The 22,782-nt window shown below is 40.6% G+C and overlaps 2 protein-coding genes across 3 annotated transcripts in view; one reads left to right on the top strand and one right to left on the bottom strand.

Moving 5' to 3' along the window:
- Positions 1-1,734, bottom strand: part of LOC124804847 (tetratricopeptide repeat protein 5-like) — a 140,745-nt gene extending 139,011 nt beyond the window's left edge. The window contains exon 1 of the mRNA XM_047265198.1: positions 1,376-1,734. Coding sequence (XP_047121154.1) covers positions 1,376-1,441 — 66 coding nt within the window. The 5' untranslated portion in view covers positions 1,442-1,734. The remainder of the gene's footprint in view (positions 1-1,375) is intronic.
- A 137-nt stretch (positions 1,735-1,871) lies between these two features.
- Positions 1,872-22,782, top strand: part of LOC124805204 (ubiquitin-like protein 3) — a 450,145-nt gene continuing 429,234 nt past the window's right edge. For both annotated transcript variants that reach the window (XM_047265700.1, XM_047265701.1), the window contains exon 1: positions 1,872-2,222. In XM_047265700.1, the coding sequence (XP_047121656.1) occupies positions 2,193-2,222 (30 nt within the window). In that variant the 5' untranslated portion in view covers positions 1,872-2,192. The remainder of the gene's footprint in view (positions 2,223-22,782) is intronic.

Raw genomic sequence — 22,782 nt, 5'->3', positions numbered from 1 at the left:
TATGAATCAGCACAGCAAACCTACAAAGCTCATTGGCATTGTTAATCATAAGGCAATTAGGCTGGCCACAGGTGGCTACAGGACCAACCCTACGGCCATGTGGTCATGAGGAAGGACTACTCAGCATGAATAAGTTGATGTAGAGTAACACAAATCTTGCAACAGGCCATACTGACATTTAATGTATTTCTGTTTTTGATACTCATTTTCTATCAATTACAGGTCTTTTCAAATCCATAAATAATTTAAATATATCTGAATTATCAAAATACTTTAATATTTGTGTGAATGACACTAGCTGGTCTAAGAAACCTGATGTGTCTCATACCATGAAATCTTGAGGCAACATAGGATGAGATGTATCCTGCAAAAAGGTTGATATGAATTTTGGATAAAACCCAACTCAAGTCAATAATCACTGGGCCCATCAAGGATCTGAAAATTAGCATGTTTATTTGCAAGACTTTTGGCAGATACAGAGAACAGAAGTACCAGATACAATAACATACACTAGCTTGTGTTTGTTACTGTAGCCTTCAGAACTATTTCCAACACCTATCTCTGTCTATAGATATCACTGAAGTGATTTCCATATATCTTTAGTTTCTCCTTCCTGAAACAAACTATACGAGACAATATTTGCATTAACAATAATGGTGTTCATAAGAAAATTTCCAATGTTTTGCCTATATATGAAACTGTCATATAAGACAGTGTTAGGAAATTAGAATTCGATGTTGCACCAGAAATGTAAAAGTTTAATTATGGAGAAAAATGCTACTCGAGGACCATTATTGAGTAACGAAAATTGTATATAAAATTTGAAGTAGGTCTGAAAGTCAATACTTGCAGCAGAACACTTGTTGCTGTCAGCAAATTTAATGTGAAATAGATTCAGACGACTTCGTTTCTCTTCTCTTGAAGAAATCAAGCCACATAAATTAATCTACTCAAAGAACTTCCACAAACAAGTTGAGAAGTATGAAACTGTAAAGTCTTTACAAATAGTGCACGGACTTTTATAATGTAAGTAAGGCAACACAAAAAACAAAAATTTTAAAATAGGAATTGGTTTCCAAAAAGTAATAGTAAGTATGATGCAAACATGTATACAACAATGACACGGCCTTATTACTCGAAGAAATATAAACGGCTCTTCCAGCAAATTTCAAATATCATTTACGAAGCTGCGTTTGTTCTTGTGAGTTCCTACATATTAACTGTTTTTTACGGACCAGTCTTCCGCTTCAAGATTATTTTCTATGATTTCTTCCAAACGACTGATACGCTGAGGTACGATTAAAGAATTAATCTCAGAGAAACAAGAAATTTACAAAAAAAGTCATTTATGTAAAGTACATAACTATATTCTTACGCTTAACGCCTCGATTGAGACTTCCGTGGGAGCACAATTATTTTCGTCCATGGATGTCATCTTCATTGGTAAACAGAACGTGTCTATCACAAGATTTGCATTACACAACACACCCCTAATCTAGAAAATGAATTACACATAACTACAAAAAAAATCCTTTCACCCACGCTGGGCGAAACTATCACCTCTCCATCCTATACCTCCACCACCCACTGTCAACTCCCACACCAAAATATTTACACCTGGAGTCGCCAGAGATGTTAGGATGTTTAGATAAATTTTCATTGCGACGATACGCCTCCTTTTACACAGATTAAGAAATTTTCCACCTACTTTAAATTCGTTAAAAAGTAATTACAGCTGAAATTCTTTTTGGAATAAACGACAAACTCGAGTAAATACTTCTTTCAATGCTTCGTCTTCGGCGCCGCTCCAAATCGGGAAGGCAGTGGTTATCCCAGAATGCAGCATAACATCCAGAGACCTTAGAAGGAGATGGAGTTCGCCATTTTCGTTGGTTGGAGCCACTGCTTCTTGCCCGTGTGCCCAGGAAAAGTGTAAAATTATTTGGTTTCGTATAAAAAATGCAAGTTTCACATCCGTAGAAGAATGGATAGATAACGTGGTTCGATATTATTCTCGTCACTTCGCTAAACTGTGCGTCATTATGGCGTAATAAGAAGTTTAGTGTTGTGTGTTAATGTTGCTCATTTTCGTCTGCTGCCACCAGCTGCTTGGTGCTACGAAAAAAATCAACTCCCTGGGAAATTAGCCATCCACTTCTACGCTTATTGGTTTAAACGACGCAATTTCTAAGATGAGCTCCAGAAACATACCAGCGGACAAGGTAAGACCTCGGTTTAACCAGTAATGAACTGCAGAGTTGTGACGGATGCTGTCACTGTAAATCTCTCTTATTGAGTCCTCCATGTATGACAGAATATGCAGTTCATAATCAACGAGAAATCCTGGTAGGCCTTTTAATTATGTGCATCGATGCGAAGCTTGTTTACATTGTCTCTGTGCGATTGTCAGTCTGGGGATTGCTGATATCTGTCATTTTATGCGGTGTCAAAGATTCCGCTGTTACTGGCGTTATATGCATACGTATTATTACTAGATTATTCTGCAATTAACAAATTTACAAGATCCTTAGAAATCAAGAGCAGTGCCGACATTTAAGTACGAGACATGATGAAATGTCATCCGCTTGATTTTTTTCCGGAGGAAATGGTTACATTATTTAGTCTGAAGGGATGGTGGGACATGGTTTTAATAGAGTACCAGTTTCTCTACAAAGCTATTTCTGTGAATATCGTCCTAAACATGGTATGATTGTTACATTTTATGGTACCCCACAAGAATTTCATCTGCTATGAGAGACAACGTTTTTAAATCGATCGTTCATTTGATAAGTCTTTTCTATTTGGAAGCCTAAACGATGCAGTTCATCAGTACCAGTAAAAGCATATGCGTGATATTATCGTCATTGATATTATAACTTGTTTTTAAAATGGTTTAATCTTCATGCGAAATAAATTCTTAAAGGGGGAAGGGGTAGAGAGTAAACGATTCAAGTAGCCTATGTGAAATTCCCATTGTCTTGAGGAGCATCGTTGTTGGCGCTGTATCTTCTCTTCAAAGCTGTATTGACCCGCCTCGTATAGGCGCACTTCGTATCACCTTGCTCTGCACTGCTGACATTGGTGTGTTCTAAATAGTTCAAGAGCATGGTAACTGAAACGGAATATGCAGTTGTGGTGACGACCAGTTTGCATTACAGGGCATCTTCTGCAGTGTACAATAGGTCTATCGTATTGTCTGTGATCAGCAGTCTCTCAAACAACCAAATTACCTAATGATATTTGATCTGATGTAATTAAAATCCCCAGTGCTAATAAATTTGCGTCATATAACAAGATTCGCTAGACAAATGGCATATGAAGTACCATAAATAACTAACGAAGCGAAATATAAATTCAGATGCGTAGTCACTTGACAAATGGAGATGTAACTAGGTTTATTTACCCAGTTCATAAATTGAAAAAGTTATCTGCCTATCTCATACAAATAAAAGAACACACGCCTCATGTTTTGTTTACTACGACACCCCATGCTACTGGGTCTGACATGGTGACAGGTTTCCACTGATGTTATTTCAGTAGTAAATCAGAACAAGTGAACATTAAGCAGTTCTTCTCATTATGGAACTCACACACAGATATGTGTAATGGGAAGAGAGATACTTAAAATAGTAAATACCATTATTACGTGTGTGACAAAAATGATTCTTTGCCAGCTGTTGAAGACAACTTTAAATTCCTGTGAAATTCGAGTAGTAGAAGTAATTGCACTGAGTTCATAACGTACTAAAATGTGAGCACAACCTGTGCAAACAATGTAGAAATAATGATTTTCAATATCAGCTACACAATATTTTAATAATCTTAAGTATCAATGAATATAGTTTAATCAAAATAAACATTTATCCAATTACATAATATTATGTGTGTGACAAGCACCATAATTATGAATAGTTTGACCGTTTCCATGCAAAAATATAAATGAATAGAGGTACGAGTATTAATGTAGATGATTTGAGTCTTTTATACATTTTTCGTAAATATCATCTGGTTTCATAAATAGAAAATATCTATCACCTAAAATTTTTATCGTTAGCTCAGCAAGGATGCACAATATTTGTTCTGAACCTCATCCCTTTTCGCTGCTCTATGCCTTTACCAGCAGATACATGCCTTCTTGAACGTCACTTTTAGTAATTGGAGGTATTGATATTAATAAATGAGGATTGAAAATCATAGTCTACATCAGGAAATGCTGCATTTTAGCCATCTTTTTGTTTACGTGGATAATTTTGACCCCAAAACTACAAAATTTTCAATTTAAACGGAAATATATAACCTCCCAGTGAACATTTTCCCTTGACTTACTTGTATTGTCTCTCATCTTTTTGAAAAGATAGCTTAGTGCAAACAGGAGTGTTATTTCTTTTAATATGCTTCCCTGCATATTAGAGTTTGTGTATGTTATATGATCTACTTATGTATAGGTGAAATTTAGTATGCAAGCATTGTGTGCATCATGTTCAGTTAAGCTGCATTAGGATATGTGAAATCATTTTATAATGTTACTGACACAAGTTATTTGTGTTATCATTTGGTTATTTTATAGGTTTTATCAGTAGCCTATACATCAGTAACAGTAATGTTCCTCTAAATACGATAGTCATTTTTGTAAGAGATCATAACAGGTCATTATTTTAGTTATACGGTTTGACATGTTCATTGCATTAAACTGACACACAAATAATTTAAAGTGAGCAAATATATCTGTCCAATGTCAAGAATAGCTTTCACATTACTTTTTGAAAGTGGCATTACAGAAGCATTCGATTCCAGTAGTTGCTTTACAACACATGACGTCATCAATATGGCGTAAACGGCTAGTTCCAGCGTATACAATATGGCGGCAATGACGTACTTACATACACAGGCAAACAAACGCGTACAAAAATACACAGTAGCCTACCGTCTCACCCCAAAATTAAAATGAAACTATCGGGACAACCCTGGAAAAATTGGGGGTTTGGGGCGGGGACAAGTTAAATATACGACAGTAAAAAAATACCACACCATCCTAAAAAATTATAAACAAAATTAAATTACAGCATTCCGCTACACGAACAACACCACAGGAATCGGACGTTTTCCTGACCTATATAGCTCAGCCGCAACTATCGATACAATCGGAAACTTCCGTTGAGACCAAATGGGGTAGCAGACAATCGAGCTTGATTATTCAAATGATATTACACGTAAAAGAACAATACAATATTCAGCTGGGGGAAAAGTAATTATTGCAATATTTGATAATAAATTTTTCTAATGTGTGCGCACACTTCACATCATTAGTTTGCCATGCAGACAAATTTAACCAAGTCACTGCCTCTTACAGTAATTTTGTATTTCAGAAAATACAGGGGTACCTTTTTCCCCTTATGCTCTATTTTTGTTATGTGAAGGAAAAGTTAATTTTTGATCTTCAAGGCTAGCATGAAATGACCTTGTTACTAAAATTCGCACAATACACCATACTTTTAGCGATGCTATACAATTTTCCATTTTTCACTAGGTACTGTGTGTGCCTAGTGATAGTTGCAGTTTCAAATTACCTGCCCTCATCCATGTTTTGATTTGGGATTGCCTCCTTTCACTCAGCTGTAGCCTATAGCACAATGTTCTGGCACAAAGTTGATAATGGACCTAGGATTTCTTATACGTACATGCTGGTAGCTTTATACTCCCTAATCGTATTTGTGATTAATAATAGCGTTTAATTTAGGAGAACTCAGCATGTGACAACCACAAAACTAGAAGTAATTTCCATGTAGTCTATGTAGCTCTCTCTAGGGTGCAGCATGTAGTTTTATACTCTGGCGCGAAAATCTGTAACTGGTTGCCCCGGTGGAAATCGGAATGCAGGAGATTGAGAAACCCTTAAAAAGAAACTAAAACTTTTTGAAGTGGTAGGTGAAGACAGCAGCTGAATGGTATTGAAGTTGAAGTAGTGGCCTTTTTCAAAATAGCAGCATAAAGCAATCTAGAAATAATTAGCATAGTTATTAGTTCGATTTGTTGCCAGTATATTTTACAGAAGCAGCCAGCAGTGGTTGTTTTTTACTTTAATTTATAACTTAACTAATTACACATTCCTGAACCTTTATTCGTAATGGGATTTGCGGTATCATGTGATTATTAATTGAAGTTGTGCCGCCGTAGATGGCCTGTTGAAAAGGGCTCACTTCTGTAAGAACTAAGACGAATTATGACTTTCTGGAAATAGTTAAGTGCAACAACAACAACAACAATAATAATAAATTGTACTTTCCGCCAGATGTAAAATACCTTCTCAGAAACCGTATCATACACTTTCTAGTGTCCTCTCATTTCAAAGCTTTGACCACAGCGTTAGGAAACGCATCTCACAGTGTGATGAAGACTGTGATACTTGGACTAATTTTGCTTTCTTTTGGATGGTTTTGAAAGCATCCACACACGTTCATCTGAAAGCTACTGCCAGCAAAAAGCATTAGACGTCACAAGAAAATCGCGTAATATTATTGTTCTAGCGCCCTGCGTTCAGATACAGTGGGCACCGCTAGCGAAGGGATAAGTGCTAAAGAAAGAACCCCTTGCTGGTTCACCATTTCGTTATATTCGCATTGAGTTTAGCTGTCAGAATATGCTGAAGGACTGTTTCCATGGGCACGTGATCGTGGAGCAGAAAAGGGAAACAAACCTGAAGGCGCACGAGCTTTCTCGGTAAAGCATTTGACAGTTGGATACACAGTGATTAAAGTACAGTTATCTGTGCCGATTAACTGTAACATATTATCTATCATCTGAAAAAGTGTTTTAATACTTAAAACAGAATGTCTGCGGTCTTGAGATATCGCTTGTTGATTAAATTTGCTTTTCCGTTTGTAAATTAATGGGAGTAAATTTTATTTACTAATGAAGATCTTCAGCACATTCTTTCAGTGCAGTCTCCTCCTCCGCCCCCTACCCCGGCCACCCAAAAAATAAATAAATAAGTAAATAAATATCTTACCATCACTCTCACATTGAACATGCAACGGATGCTTAAGTCATTAATAATAATAAAACTAAAATGTTTAAATTGGTTTGTTTATACCAGTGATTAGCACAGTTTTAAATAATGAGTAGCAAAGTAGCTGTAAGAATACACAAAATATTACAGGACAAGAGAATCAGAAAAACAAATACACAGGTGTCCCATAAAATACCTATCTAAGTAGTTGATTTCGAAAATAGGAGTAAATTTCCGAAAAGGTGGACAGTATGCATAAAAAATTTAATTGGCGCTGTGTTTTATTATAATAATCAGCAGTGAAAAATCCTCCTATGGGGCACAAAAAGGCGAATATACTCCTGTTTAAAAGAATCTGACTGAAAACTGTGGTATCAACTGCTCCAATTCTATACCGTTCTCAGACCTTTAAAAATGTTCTCAAAAAATTGGCATGCTAACATATTCGCGCCCTTTTCAACATGTAATTCATTCACCCCTCATTCCCGCCAGCTCCCTTTAAACTCTAACCTACTAGCCCATCGCTGAAAGTTGCCCATACCCGTCAACTCCCAGTTGCCTTTTCTCACCCACTCATTCATCCCAACTCACTGTCATATATATATATATATATATATATATATATATATATATCCCCTTAAATGCGTATTTGCGTTCTTAAATGCGTATTTGCTCTAGTAATACGACACATTTGGCCTCGTTAATTTAACTTGTTTTGTTGATGCATTTCGAATAGCGAAAGAGAGGGATGTGATGTGAAAAGGATGCTTTCGTAATGCATTTTATTCCATTTTTACTGTGTTTGTATTGATAGCAAATGAAGCTGGAACTCCGAAATTAATGCTTGTTTGCTTACTGGTACTGCTTCTTCTTAGTCACATTTTCAGCTTTCAACTCGTACGAACATTTTTAATGTTCACGTTTGCAAAAAAAAAACTTGCGTACATGTTCTGTTAGCCCACAAACGTGTGCAAAGAGGAAAGTGTGTGTGTGTGTGTGTGTGTGTGTGTGTGTGTGTGTGTGTGCGCTCTCTCTTTGCTTCCTTTCTGAAGAAGTGTATGGCAGAAAACCTGTTCCTGGAATCGTTTTTAAAGGGGTGGGGAGGGGAATATACACAATGAATAATTTTCGGCTGGAGGAATTCAGGGCATGAGATGCTGCCCCAACAATCAGCGCGGTTACGTAGCCGTGTGTTGGGCGTTGACGAGACCGTTGACAATGTGTGACTCGGAATGCAATGAAAAACACAGGAAAGAGGAGAAAGAACGGACACTAAGTAAGACAAATCTAAAGTCAACTGACAGAAATAAAACAACTACGATAAAAGCGAACAGCGCAACCATAATTTATGTAAATAAAAGAAAATATTGCTTGAACCACTCCACTTAACGAATGAAATGTGATACCTTTAAGATTTAGATTACGATCGGATGGATTAGTAATCCGTAAACAATGCAGCCTGTCATTTTTGAGGAAACAACTGCGCCCCAACACAATGAAAGCACCCAACACGATCGCAACCGGGCACGGGCGCGTCACTGACGTCACGAGGAAGTATCACCGCGGTGAACCATGGAGGTATGAATGCGGTGAACCTGATGTTTTAGCCTATTTAAGATGGCGGACGTCGGCTTCAAGTTTGTGATGTAATAACCCTCATCTTTTTTTACCTCCATGGCCGCGACGATGTTGCAAGACCTTTCCTTCGCCGGCACTTGGTAACCCTTTCCAATTCTGATTTCTCGTTGCCAACTATAACGAATTAGTTAAAGGTGTTCGTAAGGCAGTAACTCTTCACGCTAAGAATTTAGTTAACGACTGTGCTGTGTGTCTTTTTCGACAAATTAAGAAGCGCAGGCATAAACAAATACCTTAAAATCGCTACATTGCAAATCAACCATTTCCGTTTGAAGTCCTGGGACAAGACTTCATATATCGCCGTTAAAAGGATTTTGACAAATCTTGCTATCGTTTGCAGTTGCGTCAAATTCTGAAAAACGCGTCTTAAAACTTTATTTTTGAAGCATTCAAAGTTTCAGTTGCGAAATCAGCCGGAAATGGAGATTGATTGAAATGTAGATTCTGATATCTGACTGATCGGTACGTATTAAAATGCGTGAAACATTTTTTGTTCGGTTGAGACTGAAACAAAACAGTCTTTCTCTTTGTAATTTTAAATTAAGGTCGTTCATGTGTGCGTTAAATCCGTATAAAATGATAAATTCCATACCCACTCTTTGTTTTTTAAGCCAGCCAATGTACTCAAGAAAATTTCAGTTGTTCAGAGCTTTCCCACAGCTAAGGCAGCGTACGTTTTTTTTTCTTCAATCTTATTTTCTTCTATCTCTTCAGTAAACTCGTGATGATGATTAAAAGTGTGTGATCTTAATATTTAAATGTCGAGTTTTTCCAGACAGTCAATATATTCTCAGCAATATCATTTACTCTTACAGCCACAGTGTTTGCTGACAAACCGTGGTTTTTAAATAAATCAGCTTTTTCTGGACACATTTCTTCAACTGTCGCAGTCACACAATCGACGCCAGTATATGGTTGTATATGTTTTGCTATTGAGTGAGCCACTCGGGAACTAGCTAGACACGGGTTGGTGCTTCTTGTCCAGCATTTACTTTATTAAACATCATTTGCTGGGCAGACCGCGTTTCAAAGACGCGTAAACACTGCCCAGTCACATTGTGACCACCTGCCAAAACCTAAATAACCACAGTTTGTAATGCCGACCACTGCGAGACGTGCAGGGAGAGAATCGATGGGGCGCTGGGGAAGGTACGGCCAGGGATGTGTAGCCATGTGCTGACGGTAGTGCCGTGACCAGCTGTAATAGGTTTCTCGGTTGAGGGTCTATGACGCGAACAGCTCGATCGATGTGGTCGGTCCCACAGTGTCTCGACTGGGTTTAAATCCGTGGAGGTTGGTGCGAAGGGGAGTTGGGTAAACTCATCCAGATGCTTTTAGAACCACGCACGTACACTGCGAGCTGTGTGGCACGTTGCATTGCCCTACTGGTAGATGTCATCGTGCCGAGGAGAAACTTACGTAGGGGTGGACGTGGTCTCCAAGAAGATCCGAAGCAGCAATGTTTGTAAACTGTTTGCGTGCCATCGTTGTTAAAATGCACCGTGCATGGGAACACGGTGCTATAAAACCGACGCAGAGACAACTGTGGTGCAGCACGGGCCATAGATGAGAGGGATGAACGACGTGCAACTGTTGAGCGGCTGACCGCCCAGATGAACTAAGGGGCTGCCAACAGTGTCTCCTCAATAACCGCTAAGGGGAGGCTGCCGTGTATAGGCCTCCGCAGCAGGCACCGTTTCATGCACACATACTTCACCGGCGACAATGGCTGAAATTTGCGAGCCAATATCGCACCTGGAAGTTCACCGATTGGGGACAGGTGGGTTTTCCGATGACAGATGGCCGTTGACGTGTACGGCGCAGCGTGAAACGTCTGAAAGCAAACACTCTGCAACAGTCACCGGTAGGGATTAGGCAGGAGGAGGGAGCATTATGATGTAGGGAATGTTTTCGTGGCATTCGCAGGGTGATCTCGTCAGTCTGAAATGTCACCGTATTTTCTTCGTGTACTTCTCGGATGGAAATCAATAACTAGTGTTTCTTTAGTTTGCTCTATTCAATACACTACTAATCAAGGTTCTGTTCAGAAACGCACCTCGGTGGCTCAGTGTTGAAGTTCCAGGCTGTAAAGTCCCTTCGGTTTTGGGTTCAGTTCCCTATTGGGTGTACAGTTTTTTCCGTTATTTCTCGCTTCTATCAGCTATAAGAATGAGAAAGAGTCAAGTGAAGTTATACCGTCTTTCTGAGTAGCCTACATGTTGAACTGTAGATCCCACCCACCTCAGACTGGCTGTAAAAGTCAGCTCAGAGGAGGAAAGAGGTGAAGGGCACACTACCATGCGAAGTAAAGTTGTGCAGTGTTCAAACCAACCTACGGGTTGTGAGGATAGCTTTACTTGGTCGACAGTGTAACAAATGTAGTAAAAAATATTCCATTGGCGGAACGCCTTAGCAGTATCACTACCGATGCGGCCCAGATTGGCTGACTCTGCACTTGTCCGTACTTCCCCCTCCCCTGTCAACACGCTGAAGTGCTTTACGTTAGTAGCCAAAGGTGAGAGTACTGCCAACAGAAACTCTTAAAACACCTAATTCCATTGAACTAGGATTCCTAAATTGCCGGATATGGACATCTCGGTGGTATAATCAAGCAATTCATTCGTGTTTGTAGTGCTAAGAACCAAGTAAGAACTCATTCCAGAATTCGAAACCAGAATAGCTGTTAGCATGAGTGACATAAAAGTAGATATCTCAGGTGTTCCGAAACAAATCACCTAAGAAAGGCACTTTTCCGGTCCAGATGGTATGCCAATCAGGTTCCTCTCAGAGTATGCAGTCACAATAGCGCCTTTCTTAGCAAACGTGTACAACCACTCACTTGACGAAAGGTCTGTTCCTAAAGACTGGAAAGTAACGCAGGCCACACCGAAAGAAAATAGGAGTAACCCATTGAATTACAGACTCATATCACTGACCTCAATTTGCAGTAGGATTTTGGAGCATATACTGTACTCGAACATTATGAATCACCTTGAAGAAAATGACTTATCGATACATAACCAACACGGTTTTCAGAAAATATCGTTCTTGTGCAACACAGCTTGCACTATATTCTCGTGAAGTAACGAGTGCTGTCGACAAGGCATCTCAGATCAATTCCATATTCCTGGATTTCCAGAAGGCTTTTAATACCGTTCCTCACAAGCGACTATTAATCAAATTGCTTGCAGATGGAGTATCGTCTCAGTTGTGTGACTGGATTCGTGATATCCTCTCAGAGGTCACAGTTCGTACTGATAGACGGTAAATCATCGAGTAGAACAGAAGTGATATCTGGCGTTCCGCAAGGTAGTGTCATAGGCCCTCTGCTGTTCCTGATTTACATAAATGATCTAGGTGATAATCTGAGCAGCCCCCTTAGATTGCTTGCAGATGACGCTGTAATTTACCGTCTAGTAAAATCATCAGATGATCAATTCCAATAACAAAATGATCTAGAGAGAATTTCTGTATGGTGCGAAAAGTGGCAATAGGCACTAAACAAAGAAAAGTGCGAGGTCATCCACATGGGTACTGGAAGAAATCTGATAAATTTTGGGTATACCATAAATCGCACAAATCTGAGGGCTGTCAATTCGACTAAATACCTAGGAATTACAATTACGAGCATCTTAAATTGGAAAGACCACATAGATAATACTGTGGGGAAGGCGAAACAAAGACTGTATTTTGTTAGCGGAACACTTAGAAACCATTAAAGAGACAACCTACACTACACTTTGCTGCGCGGTATGGTATCCTTACCAGGTAGAATTGACGGAGGACATCGAAAAAGTGCAAAGAAGGGCAGCTAGTTCCGTGTTATCACGCAAAAGGGGTGAGAGTGTCACTGATACGCGAGTTGGGGTGGCAGTCACTGAAATAAAGGCGGTTTTCTTTGCGGCGAGATCTATTTACGAAACTTCAATCACCAACTTTCACTTCCGAATGCGTAAATATTTTGTGGACACCCACCTACGTAGGGAGAAATGATCATCATCAATAAAATAAGAGTAATCAGAGCTCAAACGGAAAGATTTAGGTGTTCCTTTTTCCCATGCGCCATTCGAGAGTGGAGTGGTAGAGAAGTAGTATGAAAATGGTTCGATGAACTCTCTGCCAGGCACTTAAGTGCGAATTGTAGAGTAACCATGTAGATGTAGTTTTTAGATCCAACATTCGTCAGTGCAGCGACTTAAAGAGATTTGAGACAACGGCTTTGAGGACAAAAAAATAGTTAATAATAATTCAGCTCACTGGCAACTATTTTATGGGGAAAATAGCATGACAAGTTAGGAAGACTTTTTTCGTGTTTCTACGCCAACTGCAATTATTTCAGCAACGTTTTGCCCACGATTTAAAAACAGTTACACTGAGGTCAGTGGCGGATTTACATATAGGCCCACTAGGCACGGGCCTAGGGGCGGCATCGTAAGGGGGGTGGATTGTACTCATTTTAGCCTTTTACGTTTTAAAATACCTGCGCAAAACAAATTACAAAAATTTTTAATATTGTGAAACAACTTGGTAGTTTAAATAAGCCTGAAGAACGAAATTCGACAATACAAGCGTGGAAATATACATAGTTTCCTTGGTGACTGAATGGAAATTTAATATTGGGTTTCTGTCCGGTAACATCTTCATGATTGTTCAAAATATTTTGAAGTAAGCTGTCAGGACGGCAATCTAGAATACAATGTTTGAAACATTAGTCAGAGAATGTTGTCGGCTTCTACTTGAACCGTACCATATTTTCGCCGTGAAAATACCGGGACTCTTGAAAAGCTATGGTAAACTAATCAGTAATTTCTTAAATACTTTAACATGTGTTGGCCTCAGTATGTAAAACCCGACTCTACTTTAATTTCTTGTTGAAATTACGGGGAAGTATCAAGTCAGCCCTCCAGTACTGTAATTAATCTGAAAGCTCTGTGGTCTTCAGTATCTGAGCTTTGATTAAATAAAACCCGTTTAACAAAACATGTTGATACTGGGAATATTTTACACTTTTAAACACATGTTTATACGAAAAGACCATAAGCAGAATACCTAATAATGTGTGATACGCTTCACAACAGTTTAAAATTTTTATTTACTTACCTTTTTGGCGAAAAAGAAGAAGAAATCAACTTTCATTTGTCTCATTTATTGTGCTGCAGCTAGCACGGCAATCTTATAGTACGTGGCATTGCAAATTTTATATTAAACTTCTTAACTAAGTTTTGTTTCTTCGAGGAAAGTTATTTTTATTTTATGTTGCAACAAAAGGAGCATTTGCGTGTAGACATAACAGCAGTGTTCATACAAATGACAACACACCACATAAACTGCCAACAAGACTACTTAAAGAATGAAATTTTCACTCTGCAGCGGAGTGTGCGCTGATATGAAACTTCCTGCCAGATCAAAACTGTATGCCGGACCGAGTCTCGAACCTTTGCCTTTCACGGGCAAGTGCTCTACCAGCTGAGCTACCCAAGCAGGACTCACTACCTGTCCTCAAAGCTTTACTTCGGCCAGTACATGGTCGCCTGCCGGCCGCTGTGGCCGTGCGGTTCTAGGCGCTTCTGTCTGGAACCGCGTGAGCGCTACGGTCGCAGGTTCGAATCCTGCCTCGGGCATGGATGTGTGTGATGTCCTTAGGTTAGTTAGGTTTAATTAGTTCTAAGTTCTAGGCGACTGATGACCACAGAAGTTAAGTCGCATAGTGCTCAGAGCCATTTGAACCAACCTCGTCGCCTACCTTCCAAACTTCACAGAAGCTCTCCTGCGAAGTTTTGAAGGTTGTAGACGAGGTATGGTGTAAGTAAAGCTGGCAGGTGTGCTTCTACTGTTCACTGACATCAGAGAAGCAGGCGACGATGAAATTAAATTATTCTGCATTATTGTTCTTTCATAGCACATTTACGTCGAGTAATCAGAGTTGGTCAATTCATAGCTCCGTGTTTAAAGGAAAAATCTTTGTGCTCGTGTGTGGTGTCGTATGCTTGGAACTGGATACTTTCTTTCCTTTTACAATTTTTTTTCTTTTGTTTTGACTGTTTGCTTGATAATTTTGTAAGTGCTTTAACAGGAAAATTATTGAAGGAAAGGAGAGTAAGAGAAGCCAATGTTCTAAAATCGCTTGGCAGAGTAGATAAATTTTTCGCAAAAAAATGTTGCTGGTTCGAGTTCAAGTAGTACGGATAATATTTCTGGCACTGCAGCTATTGGAAAAGCAGTAAATACAGACGAAACAAAAAAAAGAACAAAAGCAAATTGTTCCTGATTTCGAGTTTCACGAAAAACTGTCGAGTCAGACATTACAAAAAGAAATAACCTCGTTAGTGATGATCCTGCAGAATGGTGTGTCAATGAATCAACAATCTACATTCTATTCTAATTCAAGATGATCAATAAGCGGTAAAACCAGACACTTTGAACAAAAATGTATTTTACCGTAAACTTTTAAATGGTGAATCAACTTTGCGTGATTTTCTAGTATAATCCTGTAGACCGGAGCTGCTTTTTTTTTTTTTTAATTATTCGGAAGTAAGGCCGCGATTGCTGCTAATGCTATTGCAGATTGGAAAAATATTTCTAATATTTCGTCTCGTTATGAGAATTCACTTAAACAAAAAATTTTTGCGTTATCACTCTTAACAAGGAAAAAAGTCACTTGGAACAATAGATAACCATTTCGAGTCTCGTGTTGAGACAGAAAAAAAAATGTACTGGCGCAGTGTGTTGAAAAGGGTGTTTGCAGTAGTGAAGAAACTAACAAGTCGTGGACTTCGGCTACGTGGACACGTTCAAAGATTCCATTCATTACATGACTTACTTTACTTAGTTCCTGTCGTTCCCTCTGGAACATAGGGCCGTGACGAAAATCCTCCACCTGGTACCATTACTATCAAGTCTCTTCAAGTTTTCCCATTCTCTGCAGCTTCTCTCTCAATCGTCCTTTTCCAGGTCTGTTTGGGACGACCACGTTGTCTGGGACGACCAAGTTTTTTAACTCCTTGAGGGTTCCAGTCCAACGCCACCCTTTCAACAGCTCCATCTGGTTTCCTCAATGTATGCCCAATCCAGTTCCATTTTCTTTCCTTGATTTGTATATTGATTCGTTCCTGATTTGTCTCCCTCCAAAGATCTTCATTTGTCCTAACCTAACCTGTATCTGACCGTCTTTAAAATACGCCGGAGGCAGCGGTTGATAAAATCTTGGCGCTGGTTTTTGATGAGTTTAGTTACCTTCCAAGTTTCTCAAGCGTACAACAGAACAGCCTTCACACTGCTATCACAGTCGGAGTTTGGTCTTCTTTGAGACGTTCCTATTTCTCCAAACAGGGTACAGTTGTACAAACGCACCATTTGCTTTGCGGATGCGACTATGGACGTCCTCCTCAGCGCCTCCTGTAGTCGCTACACTTCCGAGATAGAGGAAAGACAACTTCCACTTCTGTAACTTTGTCCGTTTCTCTTCGATGTCGCGATATCGTTGTGCCATTAAGCAGATGTCGTCTGCGAGATCTACATCTTCGAGCCTATCCCGCATCTACCATTGCACACCTCTCTTCCGTCCCCCCATCACTCTCTGCATCACATGGTCAAATACCAAAAGAAATAGTGTTATGCGAAAGAATACACCCTTGTCGTACTCCCAAATTAACTTGGAAAGGCTCTGTTAGTTCTCCATTATGTAGTACTTGGCATTCATAGTCTTCATACATTTCCTTGATGATAATAATCTTCGTTGGAATGTCATATTTTGCAAGTGTACCCACATGACTCTTTGACAGTCGAAAGCCTTTTCAAAGTCAATGAAGGTAAGGTAGTGTGTGTGTTGTCACTTCGCACTTCGTTCCAGAATAATTCTGAGAGTATTGATAAGGTCAACACAGCTTCGATGTTTTCTAAAACCGACCTGCTCTCTCCTCAGTTGTTCTTCCACAGAATCCTTAATGCGGTTTAAAATGATCCTTGAAAGTACCTTACTCGGTACTGATAATATTTAGAACTTCGTTAAAGTGTTCCTTCCACCTATGTGATTGTTCTTCATGTGTAGTTAGTATCGCCCCTTTCTTATTCCGTACGGGTCGGTTCCTCTGGGAGCTTTTCCTTAAGAGCATCGTAGTGATACCATATAGTTCTTTCACATCCCCCCTCCACGCTGCCTGTTCTGATCTATCAGCCTGTTCATCTATCTCTTCTCTCACTCCTTTTCACTTGATTATCTGCTGCTCTATAATCAGCTTGTGCCTGTGCTTTTTGTTGCCTGCTCCTGCTCTGGTTTACTCTTCCCTTGGCTTCCTTGCTATGGGTGATCTTCCTCCAGGTATGTTCAGACATCCAATATCTCCGCGGGCGATTTTTAAAGCAAAGTTGTCTCTCACTCACTTGCACAAGAGTATTCTAAACTTCTATCCACATTTCCTCCATGTCCTTAGCCATCTCCAGTTCCGGCGCCTGGAATCTATTCCGGAGTTCCAGCTGGAACCCCTCAGCTACCTGCTGAATTTTTAGGCCATAAAAGAAATGTTATTTTCCTTGTGTTCGTTTCTGTTGTCTTTCGACAGAAGAATGTGTTGACACAATGCAGTTTTAAGTTTGTTTTATCCGCTGCCGTACACAAAGTACAGATCAGGAATCGTACTACATTTTGATTGAGCGCGACAAGACCGCTGACGCGTCCTTCAGAACAACGAATAGCAGAGTACGGAAACAGCTCACAGCGCTACCACCCAAAATGGCAATTGTGAAGTGATCGGGTAACAGTTATTATTTAAAACATCTTTTTTTTGGGGAGGGGGCATATAATATGGTGTGCCTAGGGGCGCAAAATTTTAAATCCGCCACTCACTGAGGTGATAAGTCACGGGATGGCGATGGCGGTTGTGTCTCGTGCACAAGGTATAAAACACAGTGCATTGGCGGAGCTGTCATTTGCACTCAGGCGTTTCACGTGAAAAGGCTTCCGACGTGATTATGGCCACACAAGACTTCGAACGCGGAATGGTAGTTGGAACTAGACGCATAGGACATTCCATTTTGGAACGCGCTAGGGAATTCAATATTTAGAGAGCCACAGTGTCAAGAGTGTGCCGAGAAAACCAAATTTCAGTTACTGCCTCTCACCCTGAACAACGCAGTCGCCGACGGCGTTCACCTAACGACCGAGAGCAGCGTCGTTCGCATAAAGTTGACAGTGCTAACAGGCAAGCGGAACTGCGTGAAATAACCGCAGAAATTAATGTGGACGTACGACGAACGTATCTGTTAGGAGAGTGCGGCGAAATTTGGCGTTAATGGGTTATTGCAGCAGATGACCACGCTAGTCCCTTTGCTAACATCGCTTCCAGCGCCTCTCCTGGGTCGTGACCATATTGGTCGGACCCTAGACGACTAGAAAACCATGGCCTAGTCAGACGAGCTCAGATTTCATTTGGTAAGAGCTGATGGTTGGGCTCAACTGTGGCGCAAATCTCACGAAACCACGGACCCGGGTTGTCAGCAAGGCACTGTGCAAGTTGGTGGTGGCTTCATAGTGGTGTTCGCTGTGTTTACATGGAATGGACTGTATCATCTGGGCCAACTGTACCAATAATTGACTGGAAACGGCTGTGTTCGGCTACTTGGAAACCATTAGTAGCCACTGATGGACTTCATGTTCCCAAACAACGTTGGAATTTTTTTGGGTGGCACTGCGCCATGTTACCAGGCCACAATCGTTCTCGATGGTTTGAAGAGCAGTCTGGAGAATTCGAGCGAATGGTCTGGCCACGCAGATTGCCCAGTATGAATTCCAACGAACATTTATGAGACATAATCGTGTACAAAATACTGCACCGGTAACACTTTCGCAGATATGGATGGCTATAGAAGCAGAATTGCGCAGTATTTCTGCAGGGACTTCCAACGACTTGCTGAGTTTATGGGCCGTCGAATTGCTGCACTACGCCAGGCAAAACGAGGTATACACGATATTAGGACGCATTCCACGACTTCTGTCACCGCAATGGAGTTCACCCGTATTGCAGTCGATGGAAAAGGAAGGCTTTCAACAAACTATAGAAATATAATATGCAGAGCAGTGTCGAAGAAAACGTAAAAAGATTCGAAGTTGAATCTGACGTGGAATCTTAACGTAATTATTTGTCAAAACCACAGCTCAATTGATGCTTCCGTAATTTTTGCGTAAGAAGATCGGTATTTGAAAGTAGCGTATCCTTATCCTGAAATGAAGGCAATTTCAGAGGATACGGGGTGTTTAAAAAGTCTCTCCACAGTGTCGCGCGTCCCGTATGCCGCAGTGAATATACGGAAATGAAACTCTGTGAAATACAAGTTATTAATCTATTGAATATTCATTTTTACTGAGATAAACGAAACAGTGGAATGTTGGGAGAGTCCACTTGAATGGAAGTAACCCAGGCAGACGAATAATATGTCACGTGCGACTAACGATCATACTGCATTGCGGAGAAACTTTTTGAACACCCCGTACAAAACACCAATTCCTACTTGAAGATGTAGAACCAATTTTCTTCAGTGTCTTCTAAAAGCCAATAAAATTTCGGAAGAGATACTTCAAAAAAGAGTCGTTCTGAAAACAATACGTACCTTCTCTTTTAATAACTGACGAACTGGAGCAATGAATGTCATTGGATTTCATATTTATTTATTATTCATAACATTTTATTCAGTGATAAAAGATTTATCCACGTAAAGTAATGTTTCGAATAAGTATTTTTGTTGTTCAGGAACAGCGAATAATAATTTTGTCTGTATTCGTTATTCAAATAAATTTTGCCCGACTCTGGTAAGAGAAATGTATTGGGCACGCACATGCTGCAAAATTGTATTTTTTTTGCGAGCGCGTGATATGCGCATGACCGGTGGCATGCACTCGCTCAGAGTCAACGTAGGTCATTTTCGGCAACTTCCACCGACGTTTGCGAAGTATATTTGTTCTATCATGACTTCCCCTCCCTTTGGATCCGCCGCTGATTAATGCATTACGAAATTGTTTCATCTCACATTTATCTCCATGTTTTGCATGTAACTTGGCTTGAAAGTGCTTGCTTACATTCGACCCAACCTGCACGTAAAATGAGTCCACAGTTTCACGACTTGTCTGCAAATGTTGAGTTTCACGGAAACCCGAGGCGCTTGCCGAGGACGTAGAAAGTAATTCGTGTACAAGCTTAAAACTAAATAGAAAAACGATCACAGCCCAGTAATCAATATTATTTGTCGCTTTGTAGAGTCCTAAATGATACAAACACGGAATACAATATTCTGGTGCACGAATTCAGAATGCAAAACTTTTTAAAGCTCATCATATTTCCATTATGATTTTTTTCCACGCGTGTCACATGCAGTTGTCAAAAACGTACGTACCGGATGATTCCTTTGAGAAAGGGTAGTACCAGTATTCTTCCCCAATCAGAGCATAAGCTCTGCTGTAATGACCTTGATATTCAGACCAAAATCGTGCGTCTCTTCTACCTAATGCACAGAGTTTGCTAGTGCTGGTATAGCAGCAGATTCATTTTATATGATTGAGAAGCATTGAACAGTTCATTGCATTTTTTTCTGAGGGACAGATAATGGTAGGACTGTACCACCAAGAGGACTGTCTGCACTGTTGCCAGATTTCTGATGTCATACAAAGTTGTCAGATTGCTCACCCTCCCCCTCCCAAATCTCTGACGTCACAGGCAACTTGGGCTCTGTATAAAATCGTTGGAAATTCAGAAATCGGCTGTAAATTCAAAATATCCCAATTGTCGTTATTAGTATGTATATTGGCGGGAAATTATGAAATCCAAGACGTCGGATGTAGTTCGACTGTCCAAAGTGTAAAATCAAAGATGGCCACTTGTGCTACTGGGTTTTCCCCAGCCATAATTGCTATACGTCCATTGTATTGGGTCTAAATGATGTCCATTTACTGTCATATTACTGTGATAGCAACCACTTATCTGTTCTTGCCAGCATAAAACTCTCTGTTGAGAAGTCGGTAGTTCAGTATCGCGCCCTTGTTTGGATATTGATGCGAGCCTCACCTGACAGGAATATTCTGTTTATAGCGTTTTATTTGTTGTTGCATTTATTTACGTCGTAATCAGCGTATTCCTGCCCATTGGCGGTGCCGTATTGCAGGAAAAGAAAGATCGCAGAGGCAGGAACAGAAGTTGTCTGTGTCGCTGGGTGCAAGCACGAGAAGGGAGGTCGTATAATGGTTCAAATGGCTCTGAGCACTATGGGACTCAACTGCTGAGGTCATTAGTCCCCTAGAACGTAGAACTAGCTAAACCTAACTAACCTAAGGACATCACAAACATCCATGTCCGAGGCAGGATTCGAACCTGCGACCTTAGCGGTCTTGCGGTTCCAGACTGCAGCGCCTTTAACCGCACGGCCACTTCGGCCGGCGGAGGTCGTATATCCTGTATGGGATTATGAATTAAGATAGAGAGGAACTACAGACATTAGCTGCGAGCGGGCATTGATTGAAATCAACGGGGAAAGTTGAAAATTTGGCACCACATTAGAAGTATGTGGAAAGTTGAGAATTTGTGTCTGACGGGAGGCGTGCTAGCATAGTCCGTGCAGTTGCAATAACCGCTGTGTACGGAAGGCTTAGTGGCCAGAGCATCTGTCTAGTAAGCAGGAGACCTGGTTTCGAATTCCGGTTCGGCACAAATTTTCAACATTGATTTCAATCAATGTCCGCTCATAGCCAGTTCTGTAATTCCTTCGTATCTTAAATCTTACTGATTGTACCAATTTCTTTTTCTTAGTTCCGTTTTCCTTTGCGCTCTTCGGCTATGACACCCGCGAGGCCTGTCCGCTCATAGCCAGTTCTGTAATTCCTTCGTATCTTAAATCTTACTGATTGTACCAATTTCTTTTTCTTAGTTCCGTTTTCCTTTGCGCTCTTCGGCTATGACACCCGCGAGGCCTGTCCGATGTTCCTTGCCCCCTCATTCGACGTATCTCATTTCTTACGTGCTAGAATGTATATGATGTTTTCAGTGTAACTTCTCTACATTTGCGTGCATCTGTTTATAACGTAAACGTATTGTTGCGACCGTCGGTGTAACGAAGTGGATAAACAATCATAACACGTCAAACGCTAAAGATGATCAAAATGTAACTACTTAAAGACATTCTGTATAAAGCGTACATAACTTCGCATCTTGTAGTCTCTCTGCACCACTGGTACTATATTTGCAATATTTACTAGCAGTTGCAGTAGCACGCCGTGCTAGGTTGGTGATGCACTGTCGTCCGTACACTCTGTGTTATCGTACAGCAGTCTGATGATCTGAACATAATCTGACAATATAAGGCGGAGATCTGAGTGCCGCGGCATAATGAGACGTGCGGTCCAGTCACAATTGCTGGCAGTGAATTGGTGTGACTTCGGCGTCCTTTGATGTCCTGTGTAGCGCCACCTTGCGGCTTGGGCGAGCCCTCCATAGCAGCGGCTCACAGCGGACGACTTACAGGGTGAATGTTCGATATGCCTGCCATCATTAGCATGATGTGCGCAGACGAATGGGCATCGATGCTGTCGATGAACTCCTAAGTTTCTGTTTTCAGTCCAGCAATGGTTTTGGGATTATTGCTGTACACACTGCCCTTAATATAACCCCTCAAAAAGGAGTCGCGTGTGTTCAGATCCGTGGAATATGGCGGCCAATCGAGCCCCATGCCAGTGGCCTATTGGTACACCAGAGACAGAATGCGGTCCCCAAAGTGCTCCTCCACGACATCACTCTCGCTCTCTCCTGATTCGATGGGGCCGAGCTCCGTCTTGCATGACATCTTGTCGAAATCAGGGTTACTTTAGATAATGGGGATCAGATCCTCTTCCAAAACCTTCACGTACCGTTCGCTAGTCATCCTGCCATCGAGCAACATCGCACCTATTATTCTGTGACTGGACATTGCACACCACACGGTCATAATTGAGGCTGAAGAGACTTCTCGATCGCGAAATGCGGATTCTCAATCCCTCAAATGCGCCAATTTTGTTTATTGACGAACCCATCCAAATGAAAATGGGCTTCGTCGCTGAAACAAATCATACTAATTACCGTACAATTTGAACGTCCTAACGTGAACCGTTTAGAAGTTATGACTAT

The sequence above is a fragment of the Schistocerca piceifrons genome, chromosome 7, assembly GCF_021461385.2.
Source record: "Schistocerca piceifrons isolate TAMUIC-IGC-003096 chromosome 7, iqSchPice1.1, whole genome shotgun sequence".
NCBI classification, from domain to species: domain Eukaryota; kingdom Metazoa; phylum Arthropoda; class Insecta; order Orthoptera; family Acrididae; genus Schistocerca; species Schistocerca piceifrons.
The sequence above is the reverse complement of the archived record's forward strand: the minus strand, read 5'-3'. Positions and strand labels throughout refer to the sequence as shown.